The sequence below is a fragment of the Lygodium microphyllum genome, chromosome 3 (genome assembly GCF_053477565.2).
Source record: "Lygodium microphyllum isolate KBCC chromosome 3, Lygodium_microphyllum_v1.1.10, whole genome shotgun sequence".
Taxonomy (NCBI): Eukaryota; Viridiplantae; Streptophyta; class Polypodiopsida; order Schizaeales; family Lygodiaceae; genus Lygodium; species Lygodium microphyllum.
This window is the reverse complement of record NC_141137.1, coordinates 122509656-122534057: the sequence shown is the minus strand read 5'-3', so window position 1 is coordinate 122534057 and position 24402 is coordinate 122509656. Positions and strand designations below refer to the sequence as shown.

At 40.7% G+C, this 24402-nt stretch overlaps 1 protein-coding gene across 2 annotated transcripts; it reads right to left on the bottom strand.

The window, feature by feature from the left end:
* Positions 1–1422: 1422 nt before the first annotated feature.
* LOC148038842 (uncharacterized) lies at positions 1423–23938 on the bottom strand. 2 transcript variants are annotated; one of them, XM_087674734.1, is made up of 9 exons: positions 23759–23938; positions 23583–23664; positions 21967–22190; positions 21618–21874; positions 21418–21506; positions 20974–21306; positions 19796–20727; positions 19620–19702; positions 1423–1790 (listed from the first exon to the last, which is right to left on the bottom strand). In XM_087674734.1, exons 1-9 carry the CDS (start codon positions 23840–23842, stop codon positions 1757–1759), a joined length of 2118 nt encoding a protein of 705 aa, XP_087530860.1. In that variant the 5' UTR covers positions 23843–23938; the 3' UTR covers positions 1423–1756. The 2 variants fall into 2 exon arrangements, with proteins under 2 accessions (XP_087530860.1, XP_087530859.1); XM_087674733.1 differs by having other exon boundaries at positions 19796–21306.
* Positions 23939–24402: the final 464 nt, after the last annotated feature.

Genomic DNA, 24402 nt, shown 5'->3' with positions numbered 1-24402 from the left:
ACCCAAAAACTTCATCCACAAGTGTCTATTATGACTAAGAAAAGAAACAAGGATTCCAAAGAATGAACATTCAAACTTATTGCATTGAACTCAATGCAAGTGAGTCAACACAAATTGAGCTTCTTCTTGGAGAAACCTTAGCTTTTAAGGTTCCAACTAGCCATAAGATTCAAGCTTTTCTTTGCACTACACTTGCTTGCACTATCAACAATCTAATATTATAAGTAGTCAATATTAGAAGAAGGTAGATACCCAAACACTTCATCCACAAGTGTCTATTATAACTAAGAAAAGAAAAAAGGATTCCAAAGAATGAACATTCAAACTTATTGCATTGAACTCAATGCAAGTGAGTCAACACAAATCGAGCTTCTTCTTGGAGAAACCTTAGCTTTTAAGGTTCCAACTAGCCATAAGATTCAAGCTTTTCTTTGCACAACACTTGCTTGCATGATCAACAATCTATTGCAAATCAAAACTGGAGGCCATGCACATGCAAAGAAATCTAGCACCTACTTCACATATACATGTATGTTGATGCAAGTAGATACTATCTACAACATGCCCTCTCTAAGGAAGAAGCAAGCCCCATCCACATCAAGGCATATGCTTGTGTGAGACATATAGACATTAGCACGCATGTACGCATTTACATGATCCTACTCTACAACATACCCTTTCCAAGGAAGGAATGAGCCCCATCCACATTAGCAAGGCATACTCGTGTGAGACATGCATTATGAATGGATTGTTGTACACATATTAGCACACATGTACTCATATTCATATGAGCTCATGTATGTATATGCATTTTGAATGGATTGTTACACACGTATTAGCACACATGTATAGATATTCATATGAGCTCATGTATGCACATGCATATAAACAAGCACATATATACACATTCATCTATGCAAGTATACACATAACATCTCTACAAATATACACATCTATGTGCACAAGTTTGTGCATGCCATTTTTCATTTCTCAAAATAACAGTTGTGTTTTACTATATATAATATAATGAACATGTCCAAATAACTACCCTCAAACAACACAACACTTGCAATGTTTTATACATGTTAGAAGTTACAATGCTTGGTTAGTCAAGCAAATAGAACTTGTTTGAGCATTAAATGTAGGAGGCACAGCTGTACTTTTTCATGCAAAGACTTCGAGCCAAAGTGGGAAAAGTATGCCTATGTATATTTCTTTAAAATTTTAATATAACCTTCATATATACTTGTCATATAAGCTTGTCCCATAAATTAATATTGCTCATCTCTTTATCGCTAGCACATTTGTACTTAGTAGAGGGGTTTCGGATAGGCCAAGTAGTTGGTTAGGCATAATTTCAAATACCGGTGTGGTGAAGATAAAAATACGTCTAGCGTTAAATGTAAACAGAACACAGCAAAGTTTGTGTGAAAGCCAACTTAGCACGCAAAATTGAAGTACGTCTTTCCAAGCTGATTCTTTGGCTCTTGTCGTTCGTTATTAGCTCATATTTCCAAACTGCTGCACTGGCAAAAAATAGCGGTGCACACTCTAACCGTGCTTATTGACTAATTACACATGTAGATATTCTCTCTCTCGCTCGCTCTCTCTCTCTCTCTCTCTCTCTCTCTCTCTGCCTGCCTGCCACCGACACTCGAAGCTGCAATGTGGTGGTTGCGACTTGCATGAGTCATTTACTTTTCCGGTAGAAGCACTACCGTTGGTCATGCTTATTAATGGATGTCGTCTGTTGCAATCAGGTAGTTGAAGAAGTCACTCCAAACAGTTTCCTGTCATCAGATCCAGAAATACGAGGATAAGAGACAAGCTACAGCAATAAACATTCTACAAGACAGAAGAATAGGCATCTTGTTGCTTGTTACCAAATTAGAGTGCATTGAGCGCAAAACGAAGCCTTCTCATCGCACTTCGAAGTCATTTTGGTCTTGCCATAGGCTCTATAGTTCTTAATCAGATGCCTTAGCGGCCAAATTTCACTAAAACTGCACGTCAAAGTCGCACGTCGGCAAGGAAACCCCTCAGTCGCTCGGGGATAACGACATCTTATCATTATTGGGCGGGACCTACGTTCTTTAAAAAGAGTTGAAGAACGGAGTCTGGACTATTAATACCTTGAAGAATTTTAACTCGTGTTTGCTTGTGGGTGTGAGCCAAACTTTTCACGTGGCAAAGGCAAGACATACTGTTACATTTTTTGGTACGAAGATCTGTTTTTGGATGCTTGGAATGGAGTGGATGTTTTTGGGCTCGGGCAGCAGCGTGCAATAGCAGGAAACAATCGTCGAGGCAGTAATAGCAAAGAAACCGCAAAGAAAATCTACCTTTTTGATGCCAATCGGTTGCGCATCAATGGAAGACTAGAATCACAAAAATATATAGGGAAACCATGATGTGATAGGCAGGAAACACCCGCATTTGAGGCAAAAACAGAAGCGTGGCCTCTTTGAATAGTGAAGGCAGCGATGGAAACAATTGTGGTGGCAGTGTCGGCAACGTTTTCAAGTAGGGCAGATCAAGACAGCTGTATAGATGATGCTGCAGAAACATGGGCAGCTGAGCTGAACAGCTTCCGGTGTAGTTTAGAGCAGTTGGACATCAGCAAACTCGTGCATTTGGGTTAGGGCAGAAGCATGACAATCATCGCAGGAACAGTTGAGATACCTTTGAAGGGTGAAGGATGTCGATAAGGACTGGATGAATAGTGTGTCAGAACAAGAGGGCTGATTGTGTGCATAGAAAAGTGCGAAGAACACAACTAACAAATGTATGCTCAGATAAATAAATGAAATGTGAATACATAAGCCAACTTTGAGATGCAATGGATTCTCAAGGAGTGAGAGTGGCTATTTGCAATATAGCCACAATGAGAGCAAAACTTCTAAGCAGAACTTGGGAGAAGTTCACATGGGCCTATGTGACTCAAGATTCGAGTCATGGGGTGTGTAGCTGGAATTTGGTGTACTTGAACAGACCCCAAAGAGAGAAGCCAGCCAGCAGGTGCCCAATGTCAAAATTACAAAGAAAATTTGCACTTTTCATGCCAAGATAAGTCATGCAGCAGGTGCAGATTTGAATCACAGGAATCTGATGTGAAGATGATAACGTGATAAGTGGGAAACAACGATGTCGCATGTGGACACAGAAACAATACTGAGGCCTCTCCAGACAACACACAACAATGAAGGTAGTTGTGGAGGTAAGACAACTATTTTGGAGACATTCCATCGGGTCTGCAAGATCAGTGCATGCTGTTGTGGCAATACTTGAGATAGTGGTTAGGGCTAAGGGATGGTGATGGATGCTAAGTGAAAATTATATGAGAACAAGAGGACTAACAAAGTGCCCCAAAAAGTACAAACAACACAATTAACAACTGCTTGCTTAGATAAGTGAATGAAATTACAAAGAATGAATACACGAGCAAGGTGCAAAGCACAATGGATGCTAAAGGAGTGAAGGAGCCAACTGCAATGTGGCCAAAGTAGGAGCAAAGGCTCTATGAGTTAAGGTTTAGGTGGTGGGGTGAACAAGGCACAATTGATGATGCCATGAATATTAAAAGCAATGGATTGTACTTCAATGGAACTCAGAGAGAGCAGCCAGCCACGCTCGGTGATAGAACTTGGTGATCCCGATTAGCTGCATAGCAGTAGAAGACTGGAATCTCAACAAACTGGCATGAAGATGATGGCATCACATGCTATCATAACCTCCATTAGATGCAGAAACAACAGTGTGTCTTGGATAGCAAACACATTAGTGTGACAAGTGATGGAGGCAGTCAAAGTTATGTTTTGGAGCAAGTAGGTCTGGACATCTGCATTTGATGATGTGGCAGCAGCATATGCAGCTGGAGCAGCATCTCACATCCTTTGAAACAATTGAAGAGTGGCAAACTTGTGTGTTTGGACAGGGCAGCAACATGCAATAGCAGGAGACATTCATTGGTGGCAGCAGCAACATTGTCTCAGTTTGGGTGAGTCATGTATAGATGGTGAGAATTGTGGCAGCAATTGAGATAATCTTAAGACTGAAGGATGGGAGGGGGCTGAGTGAAGAGAGCTAACACTATGTCTAGAAACATACAAACTACACGCCCAACAGGCATGTGCTTAGAAAAACGAATGAAATGACAATGGAGGAAAACACAAGCAAGGTGTGAGGTACAACAGATGCTCAAGAAGCAAACAGGCCAACTGCAATGTAACTGGAGCAGAAGTGAGCTCAAAGTAGATGGCATGAGAAGCTCACACAGGCCTGTGTGACTTACAGTATGGGAGAGAGCTGACACTGTCTAGAAGCATACAAACTACACGACCAACAGGTATGTGCTTAGATAAATGAATGAAATGATGATGGAGGAAAACAGAAGCAAGGTGTGAGGTACAAGAGATGCTCAAAGAGCAGACAGGCCAACTGCAACGTAACTGGGGCAGAAGTGAGCCCAAAGTAGATGGCGTGAGAAGCTCACACAGGCCTGTGTGACTTATGGTCCAGGTTGTGAGGTGCTGAAGGCAGAGGATGATCCAAGGAACAGCTGGAGGAATTTATCATGCTCAAAAACTTGGAATCACAGCAATCTCACTCTGAGATGATGTGACAAGCTGGAAACATCTACATTTGATAAAAAATCAACTACACAAGTATGTCATACTCAAAAACTTGGAATTGCAGCAACTTTGCATGGAGATGATTGCACGACAGGCTGGAAACACTTGTGTTTGATGCAAAATCAACATGGTCTATTTGGACAATAAATACATCCGTGGCACATAGTTATATTCTGACAGATCCATATTACACAATCTGCCCAGTTCAATCAAACATGAACAATCTGTGCAGAATTTGCAAGGTCCAAATGGATAAAAGGATTTGACCATTTTTTAGACCACCAGAAAGCTTCAACAAAGTGTTTCCCTGCCCATTTTTAACTGTATAATGACTATTGTCTAGTTTTTCTTAACATTTTTTATCTCAGACTTGTCTCTCATCCCTCAAGCTTACACCTCTTCCTGTCAAGCTCTTCCTTTTCTCATTCTCTGCCTCTTCATCCCCCTCTACATGTATCTCTCTTACCACCTCCTCTTTCTCCACCTCTTCTCTTTTCCCTTCAACTACTTTCTCTCATTCTTATCACCTACATCTAGCTTTACCTCCATCTCCTCTTCTTTTACCTCCTCTATTTGGAACTTGGATCTATCTTTATCATTACTTGCCTTACTACTCTATTACAAGGCACAAGTGCCTTTACCCCCAACAACCTCCCACTTAAAAGCAAATGTATCCCTAGTGAGAAGAGAACAAGAGAAAAGTGATAGTACAAATATACATAAGTATCACAGGATGAGGAAAGACGGCATCTCATCCAACGCCCATCAACTTTCTAAGGAAGGCAAAATACTCTGCTGAGAGACTTTTCATGAGCAAATCTGTAGGATTTTGGTCAATTGAGATCTTGACAAAGTCAATACATATGTTCTCAATGACCTCTTTGTTTTTCATCTTCACATGAAAGACCCCATTCTTGGGTAACTAGATAGTACTTATAGAATCCGAATGCAACGTATAGACCACATCAGTAATACTAAGGTCGACCTAACCAGAGAGCCTCTGTGCAAGCCTTAATGGCTACAATATACTTGGTCTCGATAGTAAAGAGGGTTGTGTATTTCTACACCCTAGACATCTAAGAAACAATACCTCCAACAAAGGTAAAGACATATAGCCAAAGATGGACTTCCTATTGTCTACATGTCCTGCATATCCTAGCCACCATAACATATACGCATAGATGTTGTGCCCTTCAAGTACCTCATAATACCCTCGACAATATCCCAACGCAGTTTGTGAAGTGTAGCCATATAGCAAGCCACAACTTCCACTACAAATGCTATGTCGAGACAAATGGCTATCATGGCATACATCAAACTGCCCACTGCGGATGCATAAGGGATCTTGGCCATCTCGACCTTCTACTCGTTAGATTGCGTACAATCGACCTAACTAACCTTCACATGAGAAGGTTAAGGACAGCCAATAGGCTTACTATTCTACATATGAAAATGCTCAAGGACTTTCTAAATATACTCCTGTGTAACAAGTAAAGGAGCCCCTTAGAGCAATCGCGCGCGATGCGCATCCCAAGAATATGCGAGGTATGTCCCATGTCCATCTCAACGCTCTTCTTGAGCTGAGTTTTCAAGAAATCCAGCTCATTATCAACACTCACAGCAATAGGCATATCACCCACATATAGTACTAAAATCATAAGGCTACCATCACAAGTCTTCTTCATGTATAACACGGATCCATAACACTACAGCTATATCCCTATGAATACATAAAAGTATCAAACTTATGGTACCATTCCCTAGGTGCCTACTGAAGGTCATAAAGGCTCTTTCGCAACTTGTACACTAGGTGTTGTTGCCTTTTTCTTCAAAGCCCTTAGGTTGTTACATATAAATCTATAGAAAAGCCATCTCTACGTCTATCTAATAAAGATCCAGATCTAGCTAACCAAATCTACCTAAGCAGCAATACTAGTACCAAGCGTAGAATCATCATTTTGACCACAAGAGAAAAGACTTCATTGAACTCAACACCATAGAGCCATATAAGGGAGCCTGGGACATCCAAGGATACTCTTCAATTTGTATGCCCACTTGCATGGTAATGCCTTCTTGCCACTAGGCAAAGAAACCAAATCCCACGTATAGTTAATTTGTAAGGAGTCAAACTCCAACTGCATAGCTCTATCCCATAACTGACTATCATCTCTGTGCATGGCCTCATCATAAGAGAAAGGCTCATCTACATCTGTCACTGTAACATATCATGGAGGTTGTAAAGCGCTCAGACTGACAGCTAGCTCTAGTAGAGCATCACCAAACAAGTTGGTCCTACATAAAAGCAGACCCTGGGCCACTAGAGCATCGACTATTGTACGCTACCTAGTTGGTTATATGGGAACAGGAGGCTCCTCTTAAAAAATCACCTTGCGTATCTCAACTACCTGCTGAGACTACTTATGTATCTTTTCCTCATGAAAAACTACATCATGGCTGCAGATTACCTTGCGAGTCTGCGGATCCCATAGGCGATAACCCAACTCACCTGCATCCCCATAACCAAGAAACATGTGTTTCGCGGACTTAGGATCCAGCTTATTGCACTTGTCCTTGGAAACATTGTAAAATGTCTCACAACCAAAGATGCACAAATAAGCATATAATTAAGGTTTTCCAATCCATATCTTCTCTACAACTTAGTAATCAATAGCAATGCAAGGAGACCAATTAATCAAGTGTATGACAATAGTAATTGCCTCAACCCAAAAAGTGTTGTGATAAGCTTACCTTACTAAGCATACTACGGACTCTCTCCTAAATTATTTTGTTTATGCATTTGGCAATATCATTCTAGGGAGAGACGTCAAGAACGGTCAATTGACGCTTAATACTCTACTCATCGTAAAACTACTCTAAAGCTTTCAAGACATACTCACCCCCATTATCTGACCTTAGCCATTTCAATCTATACCCAGACCGGTTCTTAGCAAGAGCAAGCCAATACTAAAAGGTAGAGAAGACATCCACTTTCTACTTAATAGTGTAAGCCTAAATCTTATGTGAGTAACCATCAATGAATGTGACAAAGTACTTTCACTTCCTAGCGACTAACAAGGCATTGAACCACATACATTTGAATGAATAAGAGCCAAAGACTAATCCATGCACTTTATCCCAAACTTCTTATACATACTATGTGTCTACCGACTATATAAACAATGATCATAAGACCCAAAACGCTTATAGTCTAGGAGCAAAAGATACTACAAACTAATAAGCATTTTCATTTCTTTCAAAGACATGTACCCAAGGCAACAATGCCAAAGAGATATATGTGAAACTACAACCACACCTAAAACATGGTCAACTGACCCAAATACAAGCAAAGGATAGAGGGTACTAGACTTAGCACCACATCCAATAACAAGATTACCACGAGTAATCTTCCATGAGAAATCACCAAAAGAAACAATATAACCTATATCATTCAAGGTGCCAGCAAAGATAAGACTCTTCATGAGCGTCGGTATATGACGTACATCATGAAGAGTGAATATGCTACCTGAACCAAAATGCAACTAGACATCACCAATACCAAGTATCTCCAATGCTAAGTCATTCCCAAATGGACAAATCCAGTCATGTTGCAATAGAAGTAAAACCACTCTCTATGAGGGGCCACATGAAAGAAAGCCCCTGAATCTAACCAACACTAAGTATATCCTGACAAAGTATCAATCAACTATGAAGCATCCAAAGAAAAGACTGCCAAGATAAGATTATTAAATACGTCAAGTTGCACCACATTAATCTCCTCAATTTTGACACTAGACTTGCTAGGCACAATGCTATGATCATCGTTCTTTTCTTGCATTTACCCTTGGCTTTCTCCTTGCACTTGTCTTCGCACATTTTATGGCACTATGAAGTATCCAAAGAAAAGACTACCAAGATAATATCATCAAATATATCAAGTTACGCCACATTAATCTCCTCAATCTTGACGCTAGACTTGCTATGCACAATGCTACAATCATCATTCTTTTTTTACCTTTATCCTTTGGCCTTTTCCTTACACTTGCCTTCACGCATTTTATGGCACTGTGGCCAGATATGGCCTACTTTTCCATAATAATGACAAGTAAAACCAAACTTACGACCACGAGACCGTCCATGTGTCCTAGACTAAGACCTGTTAGAGTCTCTACTATGGTCATTTCCATCTTGCCATGGTCTCATAGTCAATGCATGTGACATACAAGAAGCATCCATATTAAATCTATTCATCTCTTCTATCAAGAGGACACTCTCAACATCCTACAATTTCAACCCATCCTAGTACATAGAGCTATATAAAAAGTGTCCCACGACTCAGATACAAAACCAAGCAAAAATAGATGATGCAAAATATCCTTGAACTCAATCTCCTACAGAGCTAAATGGTTGATGATGGAGTAAAACTCATTCAAGTGTGTAGACATAGAAGTCGCATTCTCCATGCAAAGGTCCTTCAATTATTTCAACCAATACATTCGAGATGCACGACTTTGCTTGTCATAGAGATTCTCAATCAATGTCCAAAGCTCATATACAATCTATTTTTCGATTACAACATTGTAGAGAACATGCTTAGAGAGTGATAAATTGATTATGAACTTGCATTGCTCATCCGATTCATCCCAATCCTCAACCTTAATATTTTGGATTCGACACTCATTTTTTTGTGGTCTAACCTGCAATTTCTACACTAAAACATACCATATCTCGGTCTTTCAATAACTGTAGTTGTTTTCATCGAGTTTCTCAATATTGAAGATAGCATTGTCACGAGAACCACTAGCCATAATGAGACCAAAAGTGTACAGACATGTAAAATGAGTTACTGTAATATCTTGCAAATCAACCCTAAAACCACGGCTAAATCAAGTGGAAGACAAGAGATACTACCAAAGTAATGAGCTGTCCACAAACTGTAAGCAAAAGATTGTCAAGTCCAAGTGAGTGCCCTCAATTAGAATGCATAAAATTGAAATGACAAGCTACTGTAGTAGACTATAGCAATATGCCAACAACCAACTGTGAGCAACCAAGAAGAAAAAAGCGAGGAACAAACCAACACTGAAAACTATCACAACTACAATGTGTCAATAACCATATATGCAATAGGCATAGACGTCATGCACAAGGTAGATCTCAAGGTAAATGAACAGAATTGCCAAATGTATAACCCATTGAGCAAAGCTCAATACATAGCTTGGAAGCATACAAATACTAGTGACAACACCTTGACACATAAGTACCAAGTCCATGCCAAGAGATCAAATGAGCCCAAGATAGAGTAATTGTATCCAATACATATTCAAAGAGCATGTACATACCACAATGAGTCCCACTATCTCACTGTAATAAGCTCAAGCTCAATTGCATAAACCAAATGCTCTATTCTGTAGTACATTCAAGTGCCAAATGTGGCTCAATGCATAGAGCTAAATAGCTCCCACTAAAGCCAAAGTCAAATGCCAAACAAGCAAACAAAGCTCAAAACATCATGTGAATGACATCCATACATCCAAGATCCTAGTGATAGACATCCATAATCATCAAACCCAAGTAGTCTACAAGACTCTTATTGTAGCATTCAAGTAACATCCAAAGACAAGAATGACAGCCAAAGTATCCAAGTTCCAATCTCAGCATAAAAATATGTCATAAACATATCCATAGGCATACATGACAACCAAAGTATCGATACATCCAACATGGCATACGCGGATAGCGTCAAAGCATAATGAGCATAATCTTTATCGGGCAACTACTTACTATCCACTATGAACGATAGTGAATCGCCAATAAAAAACAAGCTAATGAGAGCTCAATCAAAGCCCAAAAGCATTCCAAGTCATGCATCAAGCATCCCCAAGCGTCAAGCTAACATTCAAGCATCAATACCAAGCCCCGAAAGCATCAAATGACAAGAGGCATATACTTTTTCCAAATAAATAACAAGAGGCATATGCTTTTCCCAAATAAATTACATTCGACGTTGTTATTACAACAATGCAATCTCTGAGAAAACTGAGTCAAATGTGTGCTCAAATCAACTCAATAGCATCTCACATTGATGTCATATCATCGCCCAAGTATCCCGCATCCATACATGTGCATACTGGTATCCAAGGAGCATACACGAGCTCCAATGTTTGAGAAAACTCTATTTAGACATGCATAACAATAGGTCTACTATATATTTCAACAAGGAATGGAGATTGGAAGCTCCAATACATAAGTGACCAATGCTAAAAAGAGTCCAAGAGGTTGCCCCAATGCCAAGGGTTGTCAATGACCATATGGGAGCTTCAAGAGATGCTTTGAATGATCAAATTGATCAATGATGGAGGGCCAACAATTAGGCACAAATCACGTTGATTTGCTAATGTGGCCTCCTACTAATGCTGAGCCAAATGAGACACAAGGGAAGCTCCAATATATCTCAAGGAAGTCCTAGAACAAGCCTACGTGATGGCAAGAAGCTAGGAAAAGATGGAGCTCAATGCATACCTTGAAGGTTGAAGCTATGGCTGCCCATGATTGTGAACTATTGTAGATATTTAAATGCAAGCTAAGACAATGTCAGGACAAGCTTGAGCTCTCGGGAAAGATGGCTCTGATACCAATTGAAGGGAGTGATCCCGAAGTGAAAGCATGTGAGCGGAAACAAGAGGTATGGTGGAAAGAGCAAGAGCAAGAAAGAGAGAGAGACACAAGATGTGGAGACTCCAATAGTCACCATGTGTGAAGTCTTCCCTTTATTCAAATACAACTGAAGAAATAAAGAACGAAGTGACAATGAATATCTAAGAAGGAAGGAGCCAAAGAATAAATAGGCCAATAACCTAAATCGGATTGGCGAGCAACTGGGCCACTAGTAAGGATAGATTGGCCATAAAATAACGGCCAAGACCTCATAAATCAAGCAAAAATAAAACACAGTGACCAGCCCACTAAACACACACAGAGTCACTCATGAATTGACTAATATGCTAACATTTATATACTCCACTCCTCCATTCTTATTGTATTCGATCACATCCACTTGGAGAGAGGGAAACTTGAGGTACCACACATGCCACTCACCTATGTGATTTGTACAATACATCTCATGTATTGTACTATGGATTCCATTGTGCTATTCATTCATCATTTAAGGTTCTGATGTTCTCTCTTTCACTATTCATTCTTCTCAATTTTTAGCTATTACGATTCTTCCACTTTCATTGCTCATTCTCACATGTTATCACACAACCAATGTCGCTAATTTTGATGCTTTGTGCTCTCATTTACATTGATCTAACACTTTGCATTTTTCATTACTAAAGCTCCAAAACCTTGAATTTGTTGGCTTTGTCCCACTATTTACTCTTGGTAACCTATCATACAACTAGGTGAATAGCTATTGCTAGTGTCATGGGGTTGTCTTGCTATGTCCAAGGCTGATCCACCTATCACTAACTGTTCTTAACTCTCTAGGATCTTGTGTTTGTTGGCTGATTGCTCCTTTGTGCCTGTTGCTACATGATTGTTTTCATACTCGCCTTTTGCATTTTTCATTTTGCATTTTGTGTTTTCCACTCTATAGATGTTTGACTATCTTTCTTATTGTAATTCCTCAATACAATCACTTCATTCTTTCCCCCATCTCTACATTTTTATGTTGCTAGTAAATACAAACTATGTTTTTGAACTGATGAACCTTTTGATTGTTCAAGCTAGTTGATCACAAGTATCCCAAGTATCTCTTACTCTCTCTATTCTCCATTAATCATCTTGCATATCATCAATCTACATCCTAACTTTCTATCGAAGCCACAAAAACTATTGCCTTCAGTGCATATCTTGGCACAAAGTAAGGATATCCCTATCCTATAGTACTAAGTAGTGAAGTAACACTAATCATGTATCCCCACATAGTAATAAGTAGTGGAGTGACACTACTCATGTATCCCCAAGCTGGGGAGAGATGATTGGGAGAGGAAAAAGCTAGGTATATGTTCATACCTACCATACATTCATATGATGCAATGGACCTTAAGGGAGGCTTTCTACATGAATTGATATTGTTTGGCAATTCAAATGCTAAAGCCAGTTTGACTTTCATGCCCATGATGGAAGGTTTGGACAAAGAGCAATGTTTGCTCCTAGTTTGTTTCCACATGGAGAGACACTTCCGTGATTTGGCTAAAGGGGAGGAATCCATGGTCACAATGCAATCTCTTAGATATCCAGTTGTTGCTACTTTCTAAGATCAAGATTTGACTAGATCGCTATCGACATGGTGCTTCTTTTTTAGATGTCTTCTAAACTGGGAGTCAAAACCCAAGGTCCAAGCCTTGGAGTATTTCCAATAGTGCACTTTGGTACTTTGAGCATCTTTTCCTAGAATAACTTGTCTTGTTGTATGTACTATAGAATCTTGGCATATCATTGCTATGGTATGGGATATGGTGATGGTTTCTAGGGCCTTATTGTCTGCGATTATTATCTATTCTGTTGTACCAACCACCCATGATTAAAGGGAGGGTGTTAACAATAAAGGGAGGGTGTTAACAATGTACATTTCATGGATGTTAGGCTATTTAGGAAGATTTGTATTAGGTGCCTTTATGGGCGATTGGATGGTCCATTTGCAAATTCAAATCCTACATTTGGTTTGCTTTTCAAATTCATAATGGGAGGTGAGATGGTTGTTGATAAATCTCAACCTACATGATGATGCAGTAGCCGATTCCATCCAATGAAAATAAAAGCCCCCCTTTGGGACCAAAAGAAATTTCGCAACACACCCCCTTGTCAAGATTTGAACCTATGCCCTCTTCCTAAGACCCTTGCACTCTACCAACCAACCTGCACGTGGGGTGATGACACTAAGAAATATAATGATGAAGATATAAAATAATACTTGAAATAGCCCCTAAAAATCACTAGCTCACAAACACGTGGCCTGTCTACGGGCTGTCACCTATAGCAAGCTGATATATAACATTATCTAGGTGAGACAGAGAGCAATCTTTGCTCCAACTTTGTTCCCACATGAGGGGATACTTTGGCATTTGGCCAAAGGTAAGGAAACCATGGTCATGATGTGCTTTCTCTAGATCTAGTTCATGAGAAGCCTCCAAATGCACCTATGTCTAGTCTCCATGGTGAGGGATTGGTTTTATCAACTTGGGTACCAATGACTTTGCACACCATCTTGGTATTGGCTTGAACACACACTGCTTGGGTATCCATTGTCCTATTTGACTGTTATTGCTATATCTACTATGGTGGGTCTTTCATCATTGCATATTTCATTAGACTAGGTGGTGGCTTGAGTACGCATTGCTTTGGTGTTCATGCTCATATTTGAGTGTCATTCTTATATCATGGTGGATGGAGAACGTGCAACCAATCTCCTCAAGGAGTCATATGATTCAATGCACCACGATTGCAACTAAAGAACACTCCACCTGATAAATGTGAAAAAACACAAACTTGATGATAATAGTTGGTGTGGAAGTAGAGGTAGACAAAGGCTCTGATATAGATCCACCCTTCACTCCCAAACAAAGGTGAGGATATTGCTATATCTACTATGGTGGGTCTTTCATCATTGCATATTTCATTAGACTAGGTGGTGGCTTAAGTACACATTGCTTTGGTGTTCATGCTCATATTTGAGTGTCATTCTTATATCATGGTGGATGGAGAACGTGCAACCAATCTCCTCAAGGAGTCATATGATTCAATGCACCACGATTGCAACTAAAGAACACTCCACCTGATAAATGTGAAAAAACACAAACTTGATGATAATAGTTGGTGTGGAAGTAGAGGTAGACAAAGGCTCTGATATAGATCCACCCTTCACTCCCAAACAAAGGTGAGGATATTTCTTCCAACATTCTTCTTGAAGTGCAAAGTCTTCCCACAATGAGAACACATAGGATATTCTTTGCACTTCCCCACAAAATCTAGATCAAAGTCGAAAAGTTACTTTGATTTTTTCCTCTTCCCTTTTTTACCAGTTGGCGTGTACCTAAAGTTATAGCCACAAAAGTGTAGCATGGGCTTTGCCGAAATTTGTCTCCCTATGATACACATCCAACTCAAGCACCAATGGGACCAACTCCTCTTAAGTGATAGCCTCTTGTATACAAGAGGTGAGAAGGCTAGTGTAGAACAAATCATATATCGGTGATCAAAGATGTGAGAGAAGTGTCACAACCAGGTTCTCTAAAGGAATGTCCTTACTAGGGGATAAGACGTTCATCCCAAATCTCCTCCACCCTATGGATGTGGTCCCTCATTGTAGGGAAATCTGCGACAAAGAGCTATCGTAGCTTCAACTCAAGAGAGATGATACCCAAATTTCTAGACCTAGTAGAGAGTCGCCCATCTCTTCTAAACTATTGCAGCAGTGCAAATACATCTTACATACATGAGCACAAAATCTACACAACTAAGAATTCCTACAAGAAAACAAGAATGCCGAACAATTGGAATGAAGAGGACCTAAAAGAAGGTATCCTCCGCCTATTCAACGTCCGTCAATCTACTAAGCAGCAAAAGACTCATGTGCAAAAGGAGTATCCAAGGTGAGAGAGACAATTTGATACCAAAAAGGTATGATAAACAAAAAATACAAGCTACAAGATCTGTATAGATCGTGGCATCAACACCTAAAGGGATTCCCAGTCCAAAACGTAGGTCGGTCCAAGAAACACAGCACAACAGATGTCTTGCCTACTTGGAGAAGAAGCCACCTAGCTAAAAAAAGAAGCTGCCCAATTACAAAGTCAGCAAGAAGGATAGTTCTCTCCACATGTTCAGTCTTAAATGGTGCTACCCCAATAGAAAGGATGACTGGTCATGCAGGAATGAAGCTGAATAAGTGCCTGCCACCTGTAATATAGTGTCACCAGCAGAGAAGAACAGCCACTATTGTTCAAAAACGGTTTCACCCAGGTTTGTATACCTGCCACCCAGGGCTGGGAAGATGCTGCCCAAGACTGCAGGAGATGCTCAAGTCAAGCTGCCCAGGTATAAATAATACCCTATTGACTCAAAACGCAGATGACAGAGGGCAGGTATGAATAAAATATAGCCTGCAGAGTGGATATCCCATACCTGAAAAAGCACACAAAGGCAATAGACTAGTCAAACATACCCGGCTAAGCAGTAAACACAAGAAAACTCCACCTAGAGATGGCACCTACTGGCTGGAATGAACAGATCACTCTTCGTAGATCTGGCTCTCATTCATGGATCTGATACCATGTGGGAGTGCATAGAGAAAAGGAAAGGGAGACAGAAATAGAGTGCAAGTGAGAGAAGGAACAATCTGATTGGAATGGCTAAAGAATACAAGGCTGCAACAGTCACCCCCAACACACAACTACACATCAATGTGGGCACCAAACAATAGCAAGGGATGAGAGAATGACCAGGGCTGGCTAATCACAATGAATCAGTGATGGATAATGAGAGTGAGAGGGTAGGCCACTTATAAATAGGCAAACTAGGGCTACAACTGATAAAGTGGCAAGGTCCATAATGTAAGTGCCCCTGGACAGCTTGCAGTGCCCAAAAAGAAATGCACTAACGCACCCTCCATCTAAAGTGCCTAAGGCACATAAAATGAGAAACAAAAACAATGTCATATCTCCTAATGTCCTCATCTAATTTAACTAAGGCTCACAAGCAAGCGATGACGATACAAGACACACTAACAAAATCTTATTCTTGGCCTACTTGTCCTTTTTGCTACCCCCTCTCGAACCAACAATAAAAGCTTTTGTGGAGCCATCTATTCCAAATCTCTCTTCACACATCATGTTCCAAAACAAGCAAGACAAGTATTTCCCAAAGAATAGTGGCTTGAACTTTGGACGCAAGTAAATTAGTGTAAATTGCTATATCTCCAAATAATATGATCCTGCCAAGGGATGTAAGTTGACATGATCCTTCATGAAAGAAGAATCATCAACCAACAGCATTCAAAGCTTTGTCTTTCGGTGGGGAAAGCTCTTGATCTCATAAGGAAAGACGACTTTGTCAAACCTCCATTGTGTTTCAAATTTTGCAAACATGAACAAGCACTAAATCCTCAAGGCTCATGGAAAGAAAGGATCGGGCTTGAGTTGAGTTGATCCCAAAGAGTCATCTGGTTAATAGTAGAACCAATATGAAAATCCCCCACAAGACAGTGTATCAAAGTCAAAACAAAAGTCCATAGATCAAAGAAATCGAAAATATACTCCACTTTGACATGCACATGTACTAAGGATACTAGACCGACCATACAGCGTCCTTCAATAGAAACCCTATTCAAAACTTATAAAGAAATTGATGGTGAACAAGCCCACTCCATTCTTTTGGACCTGTCAGAGTGATAATCTCCAAATGATTGGTGCTGCTCTAGTCTTCGATCTTTGCGATCTTGACAATCCAAATAGTCTTCACAACATCTTGACTAACATGAACATTGATCTTCAAAATATTGATTGGTTTTCTCATTGATATCATCAAACCTATCGAACCCAAAATCTACCTCCCTTCAAAGTATCTCCAAAATACATGAGGAAACTGCTACATTTTAATGTCAAATTACAATCTAAAACTGAAATACAAGGATGCCACCTTTGTTGAAATGCATAAAATGACAAACAAACAAAATGTGAAAGCTCCTAATTTCTTTGTCTTAAAAAAATGAGGCTCACGAGCAAGAGATGACTACACATGACACAAATGTCTACCAAAAACATGCAAGTACAGCACTTGTGAAAGCCAAAGCAACAACCATTCTTCTTTTCTCAACAACAAGAATCAACAATATTGATTGAGATCATCTCTTCTCAAGTACAACACATGTGGAAGTCAAAGCAACAACCATTCTTCTTTTCTCAATAGGGGAATCAACAATTTCCTTATCTAGCTTAGAATGAGGCTCACAAGCAAGAGATCTTCTGCATGACACAAATGCTCAATAAGAGGCTGCTACTGAGGAAACAACCATTCTTCTTTTCTCAACATGGGGAACTAATAACATTGACTTGTTAGGATCCTCTCTCCTCCATTAAGATCTCGAGCCTTACACACTATTTGGACAAGTTTGTCTCAAAGATAGTGGTTTTCTCTCACTTTGGTTACAAGAAATCCTTAACGTTTGTAAGAGGAAGGTTGTGGGATTGCACGGGTACTAAGGAAAGAAAAGTATCAAAGCAACTGCTCCATGAATATGGGGTTAAATGATGATTGTCATTTCTAAGATTTAGCCGGCTTCTTCAATACTTGAAAGAAATGTCAAAAGGGACACTAGGCTTTAGGGCTACCAAGTGTCACATGTGGTACATGAGCACTCAAACTCTAGTTGGGTGGATTTAATTTGCTAAATTAATTGTTATATTGAACAAGTGTTTAAATGTGGTTTATTATCCTTTGGATTCTTGCATGTATAGTGTAGATGGTTACATGAGAGAGAGAGTGAGAGAGAGAGAGAGAACTGTCTTGTGCACTAGAATGAGAATGGGGGGAGTAATTGTAAACCGGCTGGCTCAAAACAGCGAAGTGTGACAAGTTTGTTGCGAGGGAAAAGGGTGACAAGTTTGCTTAGCTTCCCTCGCAAAAGCACTTCGAAGTTCACGCTATAACAGTTTTGCCATTGGAGCTTTGCATGATAGCACGAAGCTTGCTAATGTTGCTGTTTCATAGGAGCACCTTCATTAGAAATAGCTGGGCAATATCGACGCTTGCTCATCTTTTTGCTTTCTATCCGTACTCCTGTGGATGTTCTCTTTGGCATAGGTGAACGCTGGTTTCACGAGCACCTTCGCGGGCTTGTTCTATTGTTTTGTTGATTTATAGCAAAAATCAATAACAGCATGGGCTGCCTTTTCTAAAGTGATTAAATGCTACTTCGGTTGATCGAGGAACGAGAAGAGGAAGCCAACACTTCATTTCATTTCAAGGTGAAATAAAATATCAAGGCCAGAAGCGGTAGTTAAGACAAGGCGAGTTGGCACACCGAGCAAGTGCGTCCTGGAAGAAGCCAACAGCGAGCTACATTGCAGCATGAGTCGCATACCAGAAACAAGGCACCAAGACTCATAGCAGCCCATAGTGCTTCAAAAATGGTGCTCGACACGGTTTAGCGATGACACCTTGTGAGCAATGAGCACTCTATCCGTCAACGGCAAGTCTCTCTTAGACATGCTCGTACAAGCCTCCCTCTCTCTTTCTCTCTCTCTTTGCGCGCATTATCGTAATGGATGCTTCTCATAAGGACTCTACTGCTCATAGAGGAGTAGTCGTATAGGCGTCAGAGTAGTAGCCAACCTCCACAACTTCCCAAACGGTGGCATTCTTCGACAGGGTTTAGTATATACGTAGTTAGGACTTAAGGATAAAGGATGGAGCATTGACAATAGCATCGTATATAAAAAGAAAAAATGCTCTTGGGTACCACGTAAGAAGAAAAATGCCCTTGTGCGCCGTGTTAGATTCCCAGTTTGAGGAATAAAAATATTTAACGTGCTCTTATGGCGAAATATTCGGTTGATTATTTTACGAAAGTAAGCCTGGTGAAGATTTACGTTAGGCTATGTCCTGGAACATATGTGCAAGCTTCGAATTTGCTAACTTGTATTTAGCCTTTACACGTTTACTTGTAAAGGCTCTGAAAATTATACGACTCCCTTTATCTAATGTTTTACTAACATTGGAAGGACTTCTCTAATTCTTTGGCACCTGTTAAACGAACCGTGCACGATAGCCTTTCTTACCACGTGTCAACTACTGTTTTATGTTCCTAGGCAGCATTCATACAGCACTGTCAGATTGCCATTATCGCAGTAATTTGTCAAAAGCCATTACTGGTTGTGCAATACTAATTAGTAACAATAGAGAAATGTACATTGTCAAAGCTCGTTTATTGAAACGTTCACTCCTAGCTTATTAGTGAAAAGTTTTATTGAGGAACGAACAACTTACTTCTGCAATACTAGGCCCTGTTTATCCAGGGCCCTCTCCAGCCTCACTTCAAACGGAGTTCCGTGCCAGTTTACCGTCTGATCCTGCAGAAGAAAATATATCAAAAATTCATGTCACTGTCACTGAAGTCGCAAGAATAAACTCCAAAGAAGTATCAACTGGTAGCGGGGACATACTTCCTTGTATTTGGTAGTGGTGTTGGGTATACCCTTGCCATCCCATTGTGGTCTCTTCTTGGCAGTAGCAGAATAGTCCGCTGTCGCATCTCCCAAAATGGGTCTGTCGGTTGAGTATCGTGACGCTGAGCGGTGCCATTGCATTGGAGTTTGACCCGCTGTCGATGGAGGAGCCGGGCTACATGTGTCAGCCCCTATAGATCTGGAATCACTGCTCCTGGAAGTCTCTGTTGCTTCTTTTTGAGATAGGGGTTTCAGCCAATGCGACAAACTCGTATCAACGCAGATTTCTGATGGAATTTCAGATGTTCGCAAGTCATCTTCGCCAACATGCATAGGCAACTTGCTTCTGTTCTCGCCCGATGTGTCCTTAGCATCTTGTGTAGCGTAATCAAAATTTCTCCTTACCAAAACTGGGCTGGTGCTTATGCCACTATTTGATGTACCCAAATCTGGATAGTCGCTTCTTTGCTTGAGCTCTTTCCATTGAGAGACGTTTTCCACAGGCATCAGGACAGATGAAGTTGGTTTGCTTCTTGGTCTAGCATGCAGACCCTGCATTGTAAGTGTGGGAGTCACGAGCCCAGCAGGTAGGCTCTTTGGAGTTTTTAGAGAGCACAAGTCTGATGCATGGGCAAAGCTAGGAGTTTGTGAGGAGAAGATATCCGTACAATCTGCATGCCCATGTTTGGAGCCTTTCTCCTTCTCACTGCTGCTTGCAGTGGACACGTGGGACATTGCATCTGAGAACGAGTCAAAATTATCCTCAGACTTTGTATTTACAGAAGAGGTGCCTGAACTGTCGACGTATTTAGTAAATGGATAACGCTCTTGCTGAGTTTGACTCGTGGGAAAACAAGTTCCATCACTCATAAGTTCTTCACCAATTGTAGAAGAAGAATAAGAATCGTTTGCCGTGCAAGAACCTTCACCTGTTTGAATGCAAGAGCTGTTAGAATAGCTCGAATAGCTACTTTCTGCTGTGTCACCATAAGTATAACCGTCAGTCGTGTCATTGTCAGCATATGAATCGGTAAATGACACAGATTTACTTCCAATTATTGGTCGTGTGGTTGCGTAATTATGTCCAGATGAGAGTGAAGAGCCTTGGGAAATTGTACCAAGTGATGTGGTAGCAGGTGTTTTATTACCGTGCTTGTCAACAGGAAAATACGTACTTATTTTATCCTCCTTACAGAATCTCTCACTTCCATCACTGGTAGAGACTTCTTCCATCGAAAGTCTAGATTCCAGAATGGGAGGAAGTGTGACGGATCTAAAAACATGCGTGAGATTTGTAGACGCTGGCCATAAATGACTATCTTTGTCTTTATTGGAGGGTAAAAAGCCCAATCTCTGTAGTTGTGACCCAACATCCGTGAAAGTTGTGTTGGCTTCAGTCTCCTCTATGGATGGCTTTGGTTCCTTTGTTTCTTCTATGGCTATAAAGCTCTGTGCTGTTCTTTCCTTTGCCGTATCATCCATTCGACAGTCACCTGACATATTAATGGCTGTACCAGAAAGTTGACTGTTTAGTCTGGAATCACTATTAGCATCTACGCATGGGACAGTACATAATGGCAGGAATATTTTGTACTGGGACTGCAGAAGCTTATTCTCACCAATTTCAGTTTTCTCTTCCAAATTAACTGCAGTGTTTGCATCAGGCCTCGCTGCACTTTGCAAAGAACCTAGTATTCTGATAGGAGAGCTGCGAAGTTGAAGGTACCAATGTGAGATGTAAAGAAATGTTCGCATTAGTAATGACTTCAAGTGAACATGACATCGGTATCCGGATGGATATCATAGGTGTGGCTTTTACCTCTTGCTAACCGTCGGAGTATGCACCCTGTCTAAGAATCCATGACTTTCGTTGGCAGGTGTCAGAGTGCAGGAGTCGGCCTGTAGCTTTGAGCACTGCGCCACCATGGCATTGGCATTTGGGGAGTATGATGGGACAAGCCAAGAATGCCATTGATTCCCAGAGAAGTCAATTTGTTGTCCCTCTGAATGATGAGCTCTTTTACGTAATTCAGAGGGAGTCTTTTGTAAGGTGCCACATGACTTCAGAAAGTGTACCTGAAAGCCTCCAGCCTCAGTCATCGAATTTTATTATATCCAAAGTGGTTGAAATGTGAAGAATTGGCCTGTGGGAGTGTTGGCAGTAATACCTCTTCTCTGATTTTTCTGGCATCATCTGATTCTTTATCTATTTGTTTACGCAAGTCTTCAAGCTCTTCCTCAAGATCATCCAGCTGAGACCAAGGGTCAGCCGACATGTGCTCATTTTGTTCCTGAGGTGTTTTGTGGCCCTGGAGAAGGATGCCACCAGCACTTCTGACAGGTCCACTCTTCAGTGCTTGCCTGACTGTAAGCAGGTTTTCGTAACCAGTGGCTGGACGAGCAAACACATGCAGAAACTTTAGGTGAAACATCCAAGGAGAAAGATCATGAATAAGTGCATGGACAAACTTAGCAGAATGAACCATATAAATTTTATAAGAAGTCATAACTATTTACTCTTTGCTATATCATTATGAAAAAATCTGCATCTCTTAAGAGTGAATACATCATTGCATGAGGAGTAAGGAATGTCCAGTCTGGCATGAATTTGATTAGCTTCAAAGATAGAAAAGGCTTTTAAAAAAAGAAGGCAATTCTGAATATCACAAAAGCGCATATATAGACACAGGAAGGAAGTCTGATTACATGCACTCGAAGCCTAAAAGGAAAACAGTGCAGCACAACATATAATGGCATAAATATTATATCATGACCAAGGTAACCAGAAAACGTTTCACCCTTGAAATTTTGCGTTTCACCCTGAAACATTATCTAATGCCATGAATTAAATGCCTATCTAAAAAGTACAGCACATGAAGATGTGCATGTGTTTACTTGCAAGTTTAGCATTGTGCACTGTCCAGACATTATAAAAGGATGCTAACCCAGGGAAGGTATGATTTTACCATAACACATAAACAAGAAGAAAACTTTTCTAATGATTTTGGTAGAGGCATTACCGAAAAGAATAGACCTTAAGAAAGGAAAAGACGGTCCCAATAGTTAAAGGGAATAACTTCGTCTCAAAAACATTGAAGCGTCCTATTATGATTAGTGCCGTACTGTCACAAAGACTGCATTCTATTCAGATTGTGCATCATTCAACCTAAGTCTGTGATCTTAGACACAATACTTCAAGATAAATACTACACAATCTGATGCCTTTTTTTCTTCAGAGAACAGTCTGATGCCATTAAGCAGACACTAATCTGAAAAGTAGAGCACATGAAGATGTGCATATGTTTCTTTGCAACTTCAACATTGATTAGTGAACCTGAGTCAGTGATCTTTAGACACGACATTTCAAGATAAAAACTACGCATTGTGATGTCATTAAGCAGACATTTATTTCAAAAGAGGAGCACATGAAGATGTGCATGTGTTCCCTTGCAACTTTAACATTGTGCACCGTCCAAATGTTATAAAAGGATGCTGGATTATGGAAGTTATGATCACTCTGCAAATGATTTACATCGCAAGCATCTTATCTCTTGTAGAATGTCTATGATGCAAAGAAAAAGACATTAGCTGAGAGTGCAAAGCATGGAAGTTGTCTTCTTTTAGGACCGCTTTGTTGCTTAGTTACGATTTTGCTTGTAACAGTTGATTCAAATGTAATTATTATGTGCTAGCTGATGTCAAGATCAGGCAATGGGATGCAAATCTGCGGATAGAAACTTAGAAACGTTAATTTGACAATAAGAACCCTATCGGAGCAACGAACCTGCTTTGATCGGAATGGAACCTGAGGCTGAAGAGGCCGCTAGATTCCGTGCAGGTGAGATGTGACGTAAGCTATGGGGGACCTGCAGATTAAAGAGCAAGGAACCATGAGAAAGGGAGCGTGAGATTGGAAATCGAAGGAGAATGAAGTGCAAGCACCTGATGAAGCAGACATACCTTCTGTTTGTTGGCGATTAAAGGGGAAGAGCCATGATTCCGCTCTTTCTTTCTCCCCCCAAAGCAGCCGAGGAGGCAGCCCATCGCTAGGACTCCTGCAGAAAAGGCTTTTCTTCTTCTGCTATAGAGCTAGCTACACAGAAAGGAACATATGTGTGTGTGTGTGTGTGTGTGCGCGCGCGTGTGAGAGGGCCGTTAAGACATTCAAAATTATAAACCACAAAGAGGGAAGCCTTTCGAACAGGACTGCCGAAATTAATCCTTCAATTAGAGTCAATCCCTTACAAGAAAAAAAGAGCGAAGCCTTTCAAAAACGACTGCCGAAATTAATCCTTTAAATAAGAGTCAATCACTTACAAAAAAACTAGGCGCTCCCCGCCCCTCGTGTCTATGGGGGGGGGGGGGGGGGGGGGTGTGGTCTTTAAGGAGGGGAGAGTGGTGATCAACGGCCCCCTTTTTGCCCCCATCACATCCGATCATCTAGGCCGTCGATCACCGTTGACTGCGAAATTCAATCGCGAGAATGTCTTGTCGCCCAAGTGCTCGGCTCCGCGCATGCCCTGCTTCGTATTTGCCTGGCCCCAAAAATGTCCAGACTCGCACGTGGCCTCCTCCGAATGTGCCCGGCTTTGGAAGTGCCTGGC

Excerpts from the sequence above, each read along its gene's own strand:
- LOC148038842 (XM_087674733.1), bottom strand. The coding sequence starts at position 23,842 with ATGGGCTGCCTCCTCGGCTGCTTTGGGGGGAGAAAGAAAGAGCGGAAT. Across the intron at positions 21,875-21,966 it reads CCAGAAAAATCAGAGAAGAG|GTACACTTTCTGAAGTCATG; the intron begins GTATTACTGCCA and ends GGAGGCTTTCAG. Across the intron at positions 21,307-21,417 it reads GGAAGAGAAAACTGAAATTG|CCATTAATATGTCAGGTGAC; the intron begins GTGAGAATAAGC and ends TTTCTGGTACAG.